Here is a 17,853-nt window from a genome sequence, read left to right as displayed (position 1 = left end):
GATTGTTCAGTCAAGCATTTAGACATTAAAAAAACTGATCTCAACAATTTTTGTCTTTTGAATTTATCACCTTTAAAATATTTCAAATGAATTATTTGAAGAAAAAAATATATATACATTTTTCTTCAAATATTTCATTTGAAATATTTTAAAGGTTATAATATGAAATATGTGTGTGTGTGTGTGTGTGTGTGTGTGTGTGTGTGTGTGTGTGTGTGTGTGTGTGTGTAAAACAGACAACAATATTTCAATAATAATAGAGCAGGATGCATACTAAAATTATAAATATCAAGTCACACTCAAATTATCTTAGTAAAATATTTACATTTTAATTAATTTAATTATTAAACTATTACACTATAATCAGCATTTTTATTGTGATGAGCATAATACATCATGATACAATGCAGTTAAATGAAAATTTTAATAATAAAAATCATATTCAAATCATATTGAATGCACGCATGTTAAGAACAATTTTTTTTATAAATAATGTATGAAATGGTAAGTAAGTTGCTTAAATAAAATAAATATTTATTTTTAATTTATCTAAGCTAAAAGACTTTTGCGTTGTGTCATGGAACAGACATTTTGGAAATTATATTAAAAGTCCTTCTTCTATAAGTAGTAGTAACATTGTAGGTTGTATACATGTATAGATACGGTAGTAAGCTTTTTGAGAAAGCATTAATCATGTTTAAAATTATGGTTCTAGAAAAACGCATATCAAATATGAGATATGTGGCTTTAAGGTTACATTTTGATTTGTGATCAGCTTTTTTTTAAATGTATGAAACCACAATCTCCATTGCATTCATGGAAAGGAAAGTGCCATGTAAGAAGAATAAAGACATATATGAGGAACATGAATTTGTCACTATTGCTGATCCCAAGAGCTCATGAACACAATGCGGCACAGCTTCTGTTCTTTTGATGAGTCTCTTACTCTCAGCATTTGAATTGTAGAATCATTTTCAATGTCGTGATCGAGAATAAACAATGTCTCCATCTGTGTAAACAAAGCACATGTAAAGTAGCAGATGAATATGACAGCTGATTTAACCTTAGTCTGATCAGTAAGAGGGGGTATGTGAAGTGTCCCTGGCTTAATCATGAATGCTTAGTGAAAAAGTGGCTGCACTGTGTGATGGGCAGTCAGCTGTGTAAATGGAGCTTATTTGATGCTTGGTTTCACTCACGGAGGAGTATGCAGATTCCCATTTGGACAGGCCTGACTCCTGGCCGACGCAGCCAACCAAGACACCTCGTACCACACACCCCCATTATGAAGAGGCGTTTGCAGTCAGATCACGAACTCACAACAAAGAGGGAATGATGTGAAACAGAAGAGCCAGTTGTATTAAAGTCATTGATGTGAGCATTAGTTCAAACTGGGCAGAAATTAGAGAACAGAAGGTGGTGTTACTCTTGTTTTCCTCAATCAGTACATGATAAAAACAAACTTACATGTTCTGCTGTATTGTACAGGCATGTGCTTTAATTGGATTATAGTTTCACATCATAACTGGCCACATATAAGTTTATAAATTCACTAAATGAAGCCCTTATTTTGTCAAGCTAAATAGAGAATTCAAAATGACGAATTTAACACAAAGTAACATTCGATATAATCAACATTCGCTGTGTCATGACAGAAGAAGAGTTTTTAGCAATAGATAGCAAGTATTTCTCCATCATTGTCTCTCGGAAATAATGTACATTATCTCCTGGGGCTACGTTCACACAACAAACCACACCCAATTCTGAATGTTTGTAAAAAATGACTTTTTACATGTGATCTGGACTGGAACCTTTTTACGGGTGACTCCTAAACTGATCCACACGTGGAAAATACCTTTCACTGGCATGTTCATCAAAGCGTCAACACATTTCATAATAAAAAATAAATATATTTTGCTTTAATAGGACATTAGAAGAATTGTGATTTCTATTAACATCTACATATATTTAAAAAATCTATATTTTTGCACTCTTCTGTATATTACTTTATATAATGAAATCAATTATTTTATTCACAGCAAAGGTTGATAAAGTAACTTATAATAATTTAAGAAATTTGAATGTTGGGTTAGATTAAAAATCACAAGAAACACAATTTCAATATGTTCACAAAATAATCACTTAGAAAAAAAAAATCTGTTCACATACAAAAAATAGGCAAGAACGTGAACGTTTACATTGCAGTCCAAAAGTCGGAGACCATAATAGATTTTTTTTTTTTTTTTTTTTTTGTCATTGAAATGAAAAATGTAAGACTTTGAAACATTTAAAATGAAGAAACACCAGAAAAAAAAAGAAAAAAAAACAGAGAAGGACCATTTATTCTACACTATTTCTGGATAAGTGATAAGTAATCAGAAATTCAGATCTCAGATCATTGGCCCCAATAACTATATCAAGCTTACAGTACATGTACAATAAAGCAAGACATGGTCCATTGGCACTTTGTTCAGAAAATGGTTTTGTTGTTCTCTTTCATTGTCACTCTCAGCCATTGTGTCAGTTTCTAAGGCATTTTGTACATGCGTATCAAACACAAAGAGTGGTATGTGTGCTAATACATGAGACAGAAATGAAAGGCAGAAAATGTCTTGCTGTGGCGTCTCTCTGGAGACAACAGGAGCCCTTGACCATCATTACGACGGAAACAGCACAATTACATTTAGTGTAAGTTTGAGTCAAATATGGTACATTATATCATACATTGCTGTCTTCCACTAACTCACTATTTGAAAAAATAAATACAGTGGTTTAACTGTAACTGAAAACATTACAGCAATCAGAAAATACTGCAGATTGTTTGACCGAATTAAGATGTAGACCAAAGGTGTAATTGCTGCCCAGCGGGGGAGTCTGAAGTCACCGCTGAGATTTCTGTCACCTTGGTTCTACTTTTCGACAAAAGTGTGAACAGCGTGTTACTGCGTCCTTTTTGCCCTAGAACAGGACCAACTGCACTTCCTGCAGGCACGACACACTGACGCACAGCACCATGATGATTGGGTGCAAGCCCCCATTACCCTTCTAGCAGGAGTACGAGGGAGGGAAGGTAAGCTTATGTGTGTGTGTTGGTGTCTGTGCCTGCTCGCAAAAAAATGAGCACTGTGCACCCATCCGTAGCGAACCTAATGGAAAAGCAAAGAGCATCATTACCTCAGACAATCTCTGCTGCTCTGCCTCCCCCAATCACCATTCTTTGAAAAACATGGACAGGACATGTCAAAATCCCTTTTCTGAAGGACACGCACCATTTAATGGACAGCTGATGGTGTGAGGCATCCTCAGGTGCAAGCTTGATTATCCCTTCTGTGCTTTCAACTGCAAGCATTTTTGCGGCATTATTAACAGCATTATCTACAAACAGCATACACATACTGCCTCATGTATCATCTACAAGCATCTGAATTCAAACTTGCTAATCACACATGATTCCAGTTACCAAAAGGTGGATAAGATTGCTTGTAATAGGACTGTCGAGAGTTTTCATTTTTGTTTTCATTTGGTAATGAAATAATAGGACAACAATAAAATGCTAATTTTTTTTTCAAACCAATGCACCTTCAGAACTTTTCTAACATTAATAGCTTAAGAAATTCCCTTCTTATGTTGCAATTTTATGATGCGTCACCATTTGGAGCCCATTTGTACCAGTAGTCCCAATAAAAACCATGAACCCGAGGATTCACAATCCTTACTTTGTCTGTTCCGGGGCTTTGGAAATACCTCCAATGCTTCGCTTGCTGTAAGCGAAAGCACAGATGAGAAGGGTTGATAACGGCATCAAAGTCATTATTCCTCCTGCTGCTCCACTGCTTTTCCCCTCCTCTTTTTGCCGCTCACAAAGAAAGGCAGTCTTATAAGCAAGAAAACCCTAAATGCTCCTGGAGTCGATGACTGTTGTTTACACGTAGTCGTGCAGACTATAGACGGCCTTGGCATCTTGATTTCGGGCTCGGGATGGAGAGTGGTACTGCTTGTCATTTTCCAGGTTCAACCTGTCCGGCACCGACTTCTCTTGCTGACGATCGTCTGCTTGTAGCTTTTCCTGGTGTAGTTTCTCTCGATGCGACTGCTCTTGTTCTGGTGGTTCAGTCTGACTCTGCTGTTCGCGGAGATGCTGTTTTTGTTGGTCGCGGGTCGTCTGCTCCTGGCGCATCTTCTGCTGCTTTGGCTTGTCGGGGTGGAATGAGCCCGAATCCAATGGACCGCCTCTTCTTCCAGGACACGATAAGCAAAAGATTACGCCTGCAGCTAAAAGGAATCCTGCCGACACAAATGCAATGTACACCGCTGCGCCTGGCTCGTACTTGCTGCTTTTGGGGACTTTGGAGTCCATAAACGTAGTGATGACCTCATTGGTGAACCAGGATGCAGGCACCAGACACAGGACCCCTGCTATGACGAAGCAAGCCCCTGCGGAAATCGCCGTATGTCCCTTAGAGCGATAACTGCCACCCCAGCGAGTACATTTCAGCCCTAGGGCGGCCAGACAGAGTCCCATTGTCGCCACCATGCAGGAAAGCACCATAGTGGTGCGTGCAGTCTGGAGATAAGCCGGCAATGCCAGCACCGAGTACTTAAGCGAGCAGCTGAAGACTCCGGTGCTGTACCAGGTGCAGTCCATCCACAGTCCCTGCATCTGCGAGATGGCAGTCATGATGTTGGAGCCCACATCTGCGCTCACCTTCCAGTTGGGTAGCAGTGTGGCCACCGTGGCACTCACGACTCCCAGTACTGCCAGAATGAAGGCAAACATTTGCATGGTGGAAGATGGCATCTTCGGTCCCTTCCCCCTGCGGCCGTCCCTCTCACCTTGCAGTGGCCCTCGGTGTGCTGCGTTTCCCTATCAGCCCGGCGCAGGACCTGACAGCAGATAATTCCTCCGCACTGGCTCCGCAAGGCTGCGATAAAAACAGAATGAGAATTGAACTGAGCGAACAAGCGTGACGGTCTGACAGATGAGGCACAGGGTCTGATGACTGAAAGAGAAAGCCGAAATTTTTTCCCACCCTATCCTCATTTGGGATGTTTTAGTGCACCCTGAACCAGTCAGCATTTTGTGGGGGAAGTGACTTTGAAGCATTGTTGAAAGGCTAATTGTTTTTTGACTTTGCCGCTGCAGAAACACCCTTTGGCATGGATGATATAGTTACAAGAATGCATAACAACAGCACATAACCGCTGTAAGGTAGAAATTAAGCCAATTATCTGGGCTGTTTTGTCTGAGTTAATTGATTTTTCTATTTTTTTCTTTTTTTTCTTATCTGTGCAAACCATTTGACAGTTTGGAAATTAGAAGGGAATGAAAATTACTCCTATCTTTTGTTGTCCTTCAAACGGTGATGAATCTCATGAATTGATCAAGACAAGTGCATTGTGAGAGTGCATTCTGTTTCATTCATCTCAGAACAAACAAAAACCTTTACTTACCCTTTCACTGGTGCGCTATGGTGGTGTGTCAAGCAGTTCTGAAAAGATTTCCTCTAGCTGCTGAAGAAAAGAGAAAGAAAACGGAATTGCTGTAAAAACAAGCAAAAACTACTGTAAAACTGCCTCTTTCTTTTTAAATAACATATCCTTGGCAACCGAGCACAAGTCTGAAAGCTTTTCAGTGTACTATAAAAGAACCCCCACATATTCCCATTGTGAGTGACTGGATGTTTCACCATGTGATCAGTAATCACTGTACTGCTAGACTCCTCACTTGAAGGTCATTCAGCCAGAGAACAGAGTATAGGGAATGTCAAGCAAGGTAAAAATGCAAGGAGAGGTGATGAAGATAATAAATACTTTTTTTTTTTTTGCAGCATAAAAACACAATGTGCAACTGGCAATCAATTCTTATTATATGTGACAGGCAATTATCTATCATACAGCCAGTAGAAATATAGTGGGTTACTGGTGTGATTCATTTTTGATAAGTAGCAAAGGAGGAAATTGCATACAGGACTGCTACAAAGAAATGTTCTCTGTCACTCTTTCTGCAGCTGTAAGAGAAAGCTGCTAAATGGACAAAGGCAGTTATTCAGGTATGACCTACAATAAACATTTATGTTTAAATCTTGTATAATGCTGTGTTCACACTGGCAGCAATTGTATCGCTGGAAGTCACCGCATTGTTGTTTACTAGTAGGTGTTCTTAGTGCTGGATTCTCTAGTGTTGTTGACGGGCTCCACAGCTTTCTTTTGAAGATCTGATAACAAATTGGATGTATTGCTTGTAAAAAAGGAGATATTCTATTTTTACAATGCATCAATACAGTTATATCATAATGACATAATGCAGGAAAAAGTGTATGCAAATTGCAGCAGTGCATAATAATTCATATCAAGAACAAGATGAATGATTATTAATGCATGAACTCACTCAGAATGCCCATGAATTGTATGTACCTTTTTAAATATCATTTTGTTTTGTTATGTCACTGTATGTGGACAGAGACAAATAATGCAAATGAATCTTGTCTATACTTTAGTTAAGTATCTCTGAAATAAATCATAAAGTAGTCTATTATGCTTTCTACTGTGTGTGTGCCCTCCAAAACAATATATAATTAATGTGTTCATGCTACCAATGCCAGTGTACTATTTATTCGTCTCATTCCTCACATCTGAGCACAGTGCATACTGTACAAAGGGCACAGCATCAGAGTTTTATAATGTTATACACTGAATTTTAAAAAAATGTTTCTCATAGAATTTAATAAAGTGTTGCTGGGAAACAAATGTTTAAAAAAGAAAAACAGTGGGTCACTTAGATTTGTGTCATTCAACAAGCAGTCTTATAGTAAATGTGACATTGCAGAAATAAATCCTTGAATTTTCTCATGCTCTTTCTCATACATACTTTTTCTTTTCTTTTTTTTATGGTTAGTTTGGAAATGTTTAGAGTCTGTAATGTGCGCAGAGTGAGTCTCCTTCGTTGAGTCACAGGACTGAGCATGTGTACTAGCAGCGTGTGTAGCCTCTAGCTGTTTGCAGAGCGTGGGAAGAGAAAATGGAAATTTACTTTTCTCAGGGGGATGTTTTTCACTCACCACAACTCACATGTTGCTGCACATAAATGCTTCCTTTCTTTTTATGGTCATCTTATAATCTGTAATTTAGATGCACTTATTAAAGCTTAAATGTAATATTTAAACTAAATTTTCACACTAAAGAATCAGCTGTTGAAAAAGTTGATGGAAAACAAAATATAGATTATTGACTATAAAACATTTTATTCAACAGTTACTAAACACCAAATGAAAGTAAAATGACTTTTGTGAGTAAATAGAACACATACTCATCAGTCAGATGGTAGTTTTATTAAGAGTTACAAGTTGTTTTAAATTTAATTGTAAGAATAATCTGAACCTTTCTTATCTGTAGTGTTGTGAACAAAAATATCTGTCATGACTTGCATGGTTTCAGTGACAAATTTACAATCCAAAGTTTGTCTAGCATGCATAACATTTATTTATTTATTTTTTGTTTTTATCCACGTGGTGACGTCATGAAATATCCCTTGCATAAGCCACCAAAACAAATACTGTTTATGAGGAACTGTTACAATGTTTACAAAAGGTTTTTTTTTTTTTTTTTTACCAATACACAATGAAAAAAAAAAATCATTATATTAATTTTATATTAGTTTGTAAATAATTTTGTTGTTTTTTAATAAAATTATGCAAAATACAATTTCATTTTTAGTTCAAAATAGTTATAGTTAAACAAATTTTCTCAATTCAGCTGTCTTTCAGGGGTGGCATAGGTATCATTTTGGACTCTGTGTATACCTATTGATTTTTTCATTGTTCTTATTAAGTTCAGTTTAAACTCTCACATCAGCAAAACAAGATATTGAGAGCTGTGATTATCCAGGATGTGTTTGTTTGTATTGCGTGTGTTATGTTTTTGTTTGTTGTATTGCTTTAATTAATTGATGTAAATTAAAATGTATGTTGTGTATAAAGTTTTTAGTGTGTAAAAATGTGACAGTGGTAAGCGTAAATTTTTGTAATTGTAATTTTTTGAAATAAGCTTTCCATTGATGTATGGTTTGTTAGGATAGGACAATATTTAAAATCTGGAATCTGAGGGTGCAAAATTGCAAAAATCCTTTAAAGTTGTCCAAATGAAATTCTTAGCAATGAATATTACTCATTAAAAATTAAGTTTTGGTATATTTACAGTAGGAAATTTACTAAATCTCTTCATGGAACAATGTCTTTACTTAATGTCCTAATGATTTTTGGTATAAAATAAAAATCAATAATTTTGACCCATACAATGTATTTTGGGCTATTGCTACAAATATACCCCAGCAACTTAAGACTGGTTTTGTGGTGCAGGGTCACAAATGGTCTTACATTTGTTAGAGTCCCTACATATAAATCTTTAAATTTAATAAAAAGTTGTTTAATTTTCTTGTCTACATATAAATCACATCTTATACAATCAATACACATAAATACACATTTATTTGAGCTTTTTAAACATCTTAAAATCTGAGGTGAACAGGTTCAGCAATGAAAGAGCATCTCACAATAGCGATCCACAAAGCAATGGCACAGGGGCAGAGGCTGTATATCTGTCATTAAACAAAGAGGACTGCTTGTTCCAGCCGGTGGTGGAAGCACATCTGCACAACCCTGCACCATCACTGCTTGTCCACAGTCACAGACTCATTTGAGTAGAAACGACTCATTTACTTCCACCGTCAGTGCTGCTGTCACTGTCACCTACCATCAGATGAGAAGCAGGATTGTTTGTACAGATCTTTAAATGTCTAACTTGTGATGCATACCTACGAAATTTCTTGGAGATGGTTACAATCAAGACATCTTACATCTCACCCAGATACATGTCGTACACTCCAGTTAAGATGTATATATTACATATAGAAAATCTCAACTGCTTAAATGCTTCTATCATCACAAAATGTAAACAGTACTGTTAATAATACAACTATACAGCATTTTTATTCACATTAACATCATGAGTTTCTGTAAAGCTGCTTGTGCACAAATAAATCTGACATCTGACAAACTTCAAATCATTTAAGTGAATTAAAAAGAATCACTCCAATAACGATTTGTAGATTTGTACTGTATTTCTACACTTTCCGAAGAAAACAGTGCTGCTTGCCCATGCAAAAATGAACTGGCACCACAATGCAAGATATTCATCTGAGTAGGTTTTTAGCACATTGTTATGTGGTCACTGAGGGTATTTTTATTTTTTATTTTTTTTTTTACGTGTTGCCACGTGGTTTCTAAAGTGGTCTGAGTGGTTTTTGACACAACATTGTGCAGACACAAGGTGTTCTTTTTAGCATGCCACTGTGCAGTTGCTACTGTATTCACAGTGCTTTTTAGTGCACAGATGTGTTGTAGCAAAGGAGCTCTGAGCGATTTGTAGCACACAATGGAATGATTGCTAAGTACAGTATAACGGCTGACAGAACAGGAAAAAATGTGTTTTTACTGACATGGCCATGTTCTACTGAAGCTCTTCATATCGCCTTACGCTGAGGTGAAGTTGGAGTACATGCAAAATCTCCCATTTGTTGTAGTCGTAAAGACGTTTTGTGTCTAAATAGACACAATTCTTGTCAAGAAAAAAAAATATCGTTAAAGCGATAATTTTTACAGCACTTATTCAAATATAACCTCCACTCAAATATATTGTCCAAGAGCATGAAACTATTTAAGAAACATTTAGAAACAAAAAATATATGTTGTATATTGCTGGTTTTTTGGATATATTTATCAAAGTCTGAATTGAAGAAAATGTTTTTTTTTTTTTTTAAAATAAACTATTTAGGTACTTTCTTGTACAGTTTGATCCAGAAACAAAACTAGTGAGCCACCTGGCTCTAGGTTGTACTCGTTAAGGGTGTCCAAAACCTTTAATGAAACAGGTCTGGAAAATCATTAAGCTTGTCAAAAGGGGGTGGAGCTATTTTAACTCCCTGCTCTTGAAAAAGGCATCAGAGAAGACTAGTAGTTATTCTGAAGGTTTCAGAATTTTTTTTAAACAATGAGGCTGGTGGTTTTTAGTTATGTTGGGTTGTTGTTGCTTATTGCAGTTGACTTGAGTTTGGTACAGTGGTCAAGCTTTCAGCAAGGCCAGGATCCACTAAGATTCCAAAAGCAACAGTTGCCAGTTTTAGCTCCTCAGCAATCTGTTAAAGATCCACAGGCATCACCAACTTTTAGGCCTCCAAGACCTGTAATGAGTCCTGCTGGGGTGGATGCACGGAAGCTTCAAGAACCTGGAAGTAGTCAATCCAAACAAGTAATGCAGGCTCCAATAACACCTTTGACCTGGCATTTTCCAGTAGTGCCAGAAGATCCCCAAAAGCCAGATGTGCCTTTTGAGCCACATGTACCTATAGCTTCCCAGAGTGTTGCAGCAGAATGTGGGGAGAACTCTGTGCGTGTGGAGGTTAAGAAGGACTTCTTCGGTACTGGTCAGCTGGTGAATCCTTCATTTCTTTCTTTAGGAGGCTGTGCAGCTATAGGGGAGGATTCAAAAGCTCAAGTTCTTATATTTGAGTATGAGCTCCAGACGTGTGGCAGCTCTGTGGTGGTGAGTGGCTGCATGTAAGTCAGCTGTAGAATTTGTGTATAATTGGGTCTGTCCAATAATCCATGACACGTACTGATTTCAGATGACTGATGATGAGCTTGTGTACACATTCAACCTCCTCTATACTCCTGCGACTTTAGTAGGAACTCCCATTATAAGGGCTGATGTAGCAGCTGTTGGAATTGAGTGCCACTATTCAAGGTAGTACACTACTTTGTCTAAGAATTTTGACCAAAACTGACACTTAATCCTCTTTCTCCAAATAGGTTGCGTAATGTAAGCAGCAATATCTTGCTGCCCACTTGGGTTCCTTTTGCTGCAACTAAAGTTGCTGAGGATGTTCTGGTGTTTTCCTTGAGGCTCGTGACTGGTCTAAAGTTGCTGAGGATGTTCTGGTGTTTTCCTTGAGGCTCGTGACTGGTAATGTAATGGGTTGGTTTTATTTTTTATTTTTTTTGTGTGATTTTTATATATATATATATATATATATATATATATATATATATATATATATATATATATATAATTTTTTTTTTTTTTTTTTTTTTATTTTTTTTGTGTGATTTTTGGGTAGCGTTGCCTATCTGACTTTCATTTCAGATGACTGGATGTTTGAGAGGCCATCCAATCAGTATTTCCTAGGGCAATTCCTGAAACTTGAAGCTTCTGTGAAGCAGTACAACCATGTTCCTCTGCGCATATTTGTGGATAGTTGTGTGGCCTCCGCAGCCCCTGTTGTGAATGCCACCACCACTCCAAGATATTCTTTTATTGAGAACCATGGGTTAGTAAAGAACTGGTGCTCAAACTCCCTGTTGCAAACAGCCTTAAATTTGTTTATTTATTTTTTATTTATTTTTTTCCCTCCCCGCTTTCTCTTCAGGTGCCTGGTAGATGCCAAGCTTACAGGCTCCACTTCCAGTTTCATGCGTCGTATTCAGAATGACAAGCTGCAGTTTCAGTTAGAGGCGTTCAGATTCCAGCAAGATGATAGTGGCTTGGTATTGTAATTTGGGCTGTAGTTCTGTGGATGAGTTCGGAGTTGTTTTACTGATCATGTGTCGTTCTGTAGGTGTACGTCACCTGTGCTCTAAAGGCTGTCATGGCCTCAACCCCCACATCTCCAGAGAACAAGGCTTGCTCCTTCATAAATGGGTATTTGTTTTATTTTGCCCCACTTCATTTTTCTATCCTGAGGTGTTCAAAATGGGTAACCAGTTTTGTTTGCCTATAGATGGACATCTGTAGATGACAATGACCAGGTGTGCATGTGCTGTGACTCCACGTGTGGTCTCAGCAGTGAAGGACAAGCACGGTCCGATTTGGGTAACTATATATTTTATATAGGTTTTAAATCTAAACTGAACTGTACTTCTGAACTTCTCACCTTGTCACTTGTTTCAGGCCTGGTATCAGAAGGGAAAGCAACCATTGGCCCAATTGTGATTACTCACTGATTTTTGACGTGCCAATAAAATTCATATTAGCAAGTTTGTCGTTTTCCCCTAAATCTGACTTTAAGGCCATTTGGCCCAACAGTACATGGATTTTACAATAGCTACAAGTTTGGTATTAGCACTTAATATGCCATTCATGTAAGTTGCAAACTTTAAAAATTGGTATGTGCTGAAGAGCCCCATTTTCCCTTCCACCCCCATGGCACATGTACATACTGTACTATAAACCTTTTTAAAAGTCAGCTGCAGTTGTGCTCAAAATTATTCATACCTTTGGTAAATGATCAGAAGGCTCTGAAAATAAGTCCGCCGTATCCACTTGATTTTTAATTCAAAAAATCTTATCTGTGAAAGTGGGGGGGAAATCATGAAATTTTTCTCCAATACAGTAAGAGGAGGTCTATATCATCCTAATGCATGTTGAGGAGGAGCGTTTGAGAGGCCAAAGACTCAAAGGATCACAGCTAGAAATGAAGAAAATAGTTGAGTCTTGGGGTTAGAAAGCCTAAAAAAACAATGCTGTTTGGTAGGGTTTCAAGAAAAATGCTCCATCCAAAAACAAACTCCAGCATATTTATTCCTAGACACAGCTGGAACTTTAAACCGGACTGGGTTCAATGGTAAGATGACTCTTAAAGATGAATATTGCAATTTTTAGAAGAGATTACTTTCGAGGTAGGTTTTGTGGATAGGTTTGTTGAACGGTGGTATATGAGTAGTAGTGAATTATTCTGCTGGATCTTTAATGTTGTGGGCCTATTTTTCGGCCGGAGATCCTGGATATCTTGTTCATATAGATGGCATAATGGATTCTATAAAATCCTAATGGATAAATTAAAAACTAACTGCCCATGCTAGAAATCATATAATGGGCTATGGTTGGATCTTCCAACAGGACAATGATCCACAAACATCAAAACAAAAATGTGTCACTGAGAACAAAACCAAGCTTCTGTCCTGGCCAACCCAGTTCCCTGAGCTGAACCCTAAAGAAAATGAGTGTGGTTAGCATCAACATGCAGCTGGAAATCTGAAGGGTCTGGAGACATTCTGTATGAAGGAATGGTCTCTGATCTCCTGGCAGATGTTCTCTAAACTCTTCAGGCATAAGTGAAGACTCATAGCTGTTCTCTTGGCAAAAGGTGGTTGCAAAAAGTATTGGATAAAAGGGTATGATTAATTGTGACCAATGTGTATTAGAGAAAAACATTTATTTCATAATGAGATTTCTCTCCCGTTTTAAATTCTTATTCTCCAATGAAATGTTAGATTTTAGTAAATTTTTTTTATATAAAATATCTAAAGGATTGATGATGCAGATTAATTTTCACAGCGTTCTTTGGTCATATTTACCAAGGGTATGAATAATTTTGAGCACAACTTTACCTGGTAAAGCCTCTCAACAATGCTATGGGAGCTCCCTCCTCACCAGTGATTGGCAAAAAGTTAAAGCAAAAGTTAAAACAAAAGTTAAAACCAAAACTAACAGTTTTCATAGTTCCTGCAACACGTAATTTAGCAAGTATGTAAATGCGTAAAAAAAAAAAAAAAATCCTTTTTCTTTCAGTGTTTGGGTAGTTTGTTAGCCAGCTCCTGGGTCAAATGTAACCCGACAGATGAGTTATTTATCGTGGGGATTTTTAGTGCTAACAAATTGATGCATTTCTCTGGTTAAACACAGGTTTGTGTACATTTTATTTTATCTATAAAATCGTTAGTGTGCTGTACAGTATATCGTTCAATTTTATGCAGAGCAACATACAGAAACGCGGTGTCAGTCACCTCAAATCGCCTCAGTCTTTTCGCGTGATGGAAAAGCCTGATCCTTTGCATAAAATATTATTTTATTCACGAAGATACAGAATATAAATACTTTGGATGTTAAAATATGTCCCCAGAGCTGTTTATTGTTTGTTTATGGGCAGGTTATAGAGGCAGTCACAGTATATTTCGGCTAAGAGTGAAACGTTAGCCGTTAGCAGTTCCCCACCGAACATGATTCCAGCTCTGCCAACGAGAACCAGCGCCATTACGGTGGGAACAGAGAAACAGAGACTGGTTGATTACACATGAATTACTTCTGTTGAATATTGAATTTGAACTTCTAATGTTTGTTAAACGAGTTTAAATATGTGAATATGTTTTATGTTTAAATGGGTATAGCCTAAGTATTAAAAACGATAAACAATGTTCTTAATGATATAAATAAAATATGTTATCATGCAAACCAGAAGTTGTGGAGTATTTTACAAAGGTTTAGAGCAGTGGTTCTCAACCACATTCCTGGAGGACCACCAACACTGCACATTTTGCATGTCTCCTTAATCAAACACACCTGATTCAGGTCACCTTCTCATTAGTAGAAACTCACAGACTTGTTATGGTTGTGTCAGACAAAGGAGACATGCAAAATGTGCAGTGTTGGTGGTCCTCCAGGAATGTGGTTGAGAACCACTGGTTTAGAGGATTTAAGTTAATCTGTAAACATTAATTCATGTATGAAGTAAAGAATTAAGCTAGTATTATAGTAAAAATGAATCAGCCCATTATCTGGGTTAAATAAACCCAAAATGTGTTCTGTACTATACATAAAAAGCCATGGCAAAAAATCCGCACACTAAACAAGTGTGTGTACAGTCACTTTTTTGTTTGTGTACTTTAGTTTTTGTTGTCACCACCATGTAAATCTTCAGGAATAAACTCCTGTTCTAAGGACCTTGCTTTTCGTTTGGTGTGCAATTTGTTTTTTGTTTTTTTTTTGCCTTGGCTTTTTGTATTTTTTCTTCTATTAACTGAATCTACGCTCCCAATTATAATCATACTTTTTTGCTTTACCTAACTGGCGCAGAATTTTTTTTTTTTTTTTTTTTATATATACTTTTCATTTACTGTATATACCCACCAGTGGTTTAAAAAGATCCAGGTATTATAAGCATCTTTGGACTTCTCTTTTCCACTTAATTTAGAAAGTTTATAAAGTGGGAAGTTACAGTTTAGGGTTAGAGATATATTAATCTTATCTTTTTTTGCAAAAGATCTGAACTGATTCTATTCATTCTGAATTTATTTTTCATTTTTTATTTGTTTTCTTAGCAATATCTGGCAACACGCCATCACTTACACTTACAGGTTATTGCTGCTATTCAGCAAGCGCAAAAAACATCATGATATTATCTGTCAGAAACATTATCAGTGCTATCAAAAACATAAGCATTTAACACTAGTGCACAGAACAAGTAGGCCTAGGTTACAGAATGAAATTAAATATGCTAACACTAGCCATGAAGAAGTCTGTGCTATTTCATTCATCCTGTAGTAGTTACATTTTCACAGTTATGCTAAAAACATTCATAAGAGCTCTAGACAAAGTTATCATCTATATGGTTATTAATGAAAACCTTAAAAGTAATATGTATTGCTGCACGAATAATAAACACCTAATCAAAATGATCCACCCCTAACCTATAGTAAAGTATTAACACATTTTGATGCAATAAATTTGGTATAATTTAACAATGGTCATCCTTCCAAAACAGAGAAAACATATTGCACAAACATCTACATATATGTTTCTTTTAAAGTGTTTAGTGTATATGATGAGTTGTATTTATAGGGGTTTTTATAGAACAATTCTTAATCCCACCCCAAACCTCACTCATTTTCAAGCCCTGGTTACGGCCATGTTGCTAATGTAAGGTGTTCTAAGTGGTTTTTAGTGAACAGATGAGTTGTAGCAAAGGTGCTCTAAGTGGTTTGTAGCACACATTGGTGTGATTGCTAATGTAATGTGTTTTAAGTGGTTTTTAACAAGTCGCAGTGTGATTACTCAGGGGTTTAAGTGGTTTTTTGTATGTGGCTGTGCTGTTGATATGGTGTTTGGATTATTATTTATAATAATATTTCACTGTAATAATGTGTTACTCTTTTTTTTTTTTTTTTGTACTTCTGATCAAACAAATGCAGTTTTGGTGAGCCAAATAGACTTTAGGGTTTTCTTAGGTAGTGGTCTACATGACAAATCAGCATGTTTGTATTTTAACAAACTTGAATCCAATGTGAAATGCTGATTCCTGTTGAGATGACTACATTTTGTCGTACAAAGGTAAATGTGACTCAGCCTTAGATCTCTTATATCCTAGTCTCTAAATTCGAGTCAGGCCCCTCTAGTTTTTTTTTTTTTTTTATTTATTTTTTTTTTTTTTTTTACAGAACTGTAAGACTGATACCTTAAAAACAATGTTATTCAATATTACTTAAACTAATATACTGTATGTAAGCAGTGATTTCTTTTTAGAAAGAAAAAAAAATCAGTATCTCACTAACCTCTATGTCTTGATAGCTAAAGCCAGAATATGCCAACACACAAAGTGTAGTCAGCAAGAACACTCCCAAAGTGTGTGACGTCCAGGTAGTGGGTTAGAAGGGCTCAGGGTTGACGTGTGGTTGAGCACAGCACATTCCACGGGCTCCACGCAGATGGTCATAGTTCCCAGCCTGGCATGTTCCCACTCCTTTTACTGCCCCTGTCAAGACTGTGCCAAATCCAGACTCTGGACTAACACTTTTCCTCTGATGTCTCCAGTTCTGGATGCAACCTGTGTCATGTCTTTGCTCCTTGAGTCCAGAAAGTCCAAGAACTTTGAATAAGTTGATTCAGAGAACGATGTGGCTGGAAACCCAACAGTAGGCTCTCAGAATGGTTTTGAGAGAGGAGAAGAGGCTCTAGGCAGTGCCGGGTCTGCTCTGATTACTTCAACACTCTGTCAGTTGATTTCAGAGCAGGGAGAGTGCAGGGAAAGCCCAGCCTTGGGATCCTTGTACTGCGAGATACAGCTCTCTCCACTTCCCACGCTCTTCCATCAATGCTCATAAAGATCCGTCCCCAGAGTAGTGTTTGCTCCCTTCCTCTGGCTGCTTCTCTTGATAAGGATGGAGTCTCATTCACAGTTTATGTGCTGGAGAGGTGGGCCGTCTTTATGGTCCTCCACACAGGTGTTACTGTGGCAACAGGAGCTTGGGCTGCTTTGCCATTTTCCCAACATTTGTTTTCTTTTTGCGTTGCACGCTCCAAAAATATATTTTATTCAAGTTTCTTAAAAGGCATACTTGAATGTTTCAATTAGTTACAGTGGGTTTAGAAAAGGATCACCCCCTCCTCAAAAAAAATTATTTGTAAACTCAATCAGGTGTAGCTAGCACCTTTATATTGACAACTGTGCTCAGCTGTGGTCATTTTGATCAGCTCAGCATGAAAAGAGCATTTCTGGAGCATTTCAGGCCTTGGTTAAGCAAACAATCAACTATGGGTGGCGAGGCACTGTCAAAAGATCTCCGAGATAAAGTTGTGGACAGGCACAAGTCAGGAGATGGATTAAAAAAAAAAAAAAAAAAAATATATATATATATATATATATATATATATATATATAAAATGTCTTTATTTATCAATGCCTAGAAACACGGTGTTTTTTGTTATTAAGAGGAGGGAGTTTTTTGGTACAAAGAAGATCCTTGGTTGATGAGGTCGTTCCAAACTGGATGAAAGAGCCAGGACAAAACTGGTCAGAGAGGCTACCAAGAGGCCAACAGCACATGTGTGCATGTGACAACAATATCACAAATTCTCCACAAATGTGGCTTGTATGGGAGGCTTGCAAGAAAAAAGCCACTCCTCGAGAAAGGCCACATGCAGTCACGAGTTGCCAAAACACACCTTGAAGATTCGGAGGCAGATGAGACTAAAATTGAATTATTTGTCCTCAACACCAAATGATATGTCTGTTGGAAATCCAATATCGCT

General features: G+C 37.2%; 2 protein-coding genes across 4 annotated transcripts; one reads left to right on the top strand and one right to left on the bottom strand.

Moving 5' to 3' along the window:
• Positions 1-1,473: 1,473 nt before the first annotated feature.
• Positions 1,474-17,191, bottom strand: LOC109048686 (claudin-20-like). 3 transcript variants are annotated; one of them, XM_042777410.1, is made up of 3 exons: positions 16,377-17,191; positions 5,452-5,511; positions 1,474-4,922 (listed from the first exon to the last, which is right to left on the bottom strand). In XM_042777410.1, exon 3 carries the CDS (start codon positions 4,796-4,798, stop codon positions 3,923-3,925), a length of 876 nt encoding a protein of 291 aa, XP_042633344.1. In that variant the 5' UTR covers positions 4,799-4,922; positions 5,452-5,511; positions 16,377-17,191; the 3' UTR covers positions 1,474-3,922. The 3 variants fall into 3 exon arrangements, with proteins under 3 accessions (XP_042633344.1, XP_042633345.1, XP_042633348.1); XM_042777411.1 differs by having other exon boundaries at positions 5,452-5,508; XM_042777414.1 differs by lacking the exon at positions 16,377-17,191 and having other exon boundaries at positions 5,452-5,585.
• Positions 10,000-12,295, top strand: LOC109048683 (zona pellucida sperm-binding protein 3-like). Its single transcript, XM_019066334.2, has 8 exons — positions 10,000-10,596; positions 10,679-10,797; positions 10,863-10,966; positions 11,197-11,380; positions 11,480-11,597; positions 11,669-11,751; positions 11,831-11,922; positions 12,001-12,295. Exons 1-8 carry the CDS (start codon positions 10,045-10,047, stop codon positions 12,051-12,053), a joined length of 1,305 nt encoding a protein of 434 aa, XP_018921879.1. The 5' UTR covers positions 10,000-10,044; the 3' UTR covers positions 12,054-12,295.
• Positions 17,192-17,853: the final 662 nt, after the last annotated feature.

The sequence above is a fragment of the Cyprinus carpio genome, chromosome A20 (assembly GCF_018340385.1).
Source record: "Cyprinus carpio isolate SPL01 chromosome A20, ASM1834038v1, whole genome shotgun sequence".
Taxonomy (NCBI): Eukaryota; Metazoa; Chordata; class Actinopteri; order Cypriniformes; family Cyprinidae; genus Cyprinus; species Cyprinus carpio.
This window is presented reverse-complemented; position numbering and strand designations above follow the sequence as displayed.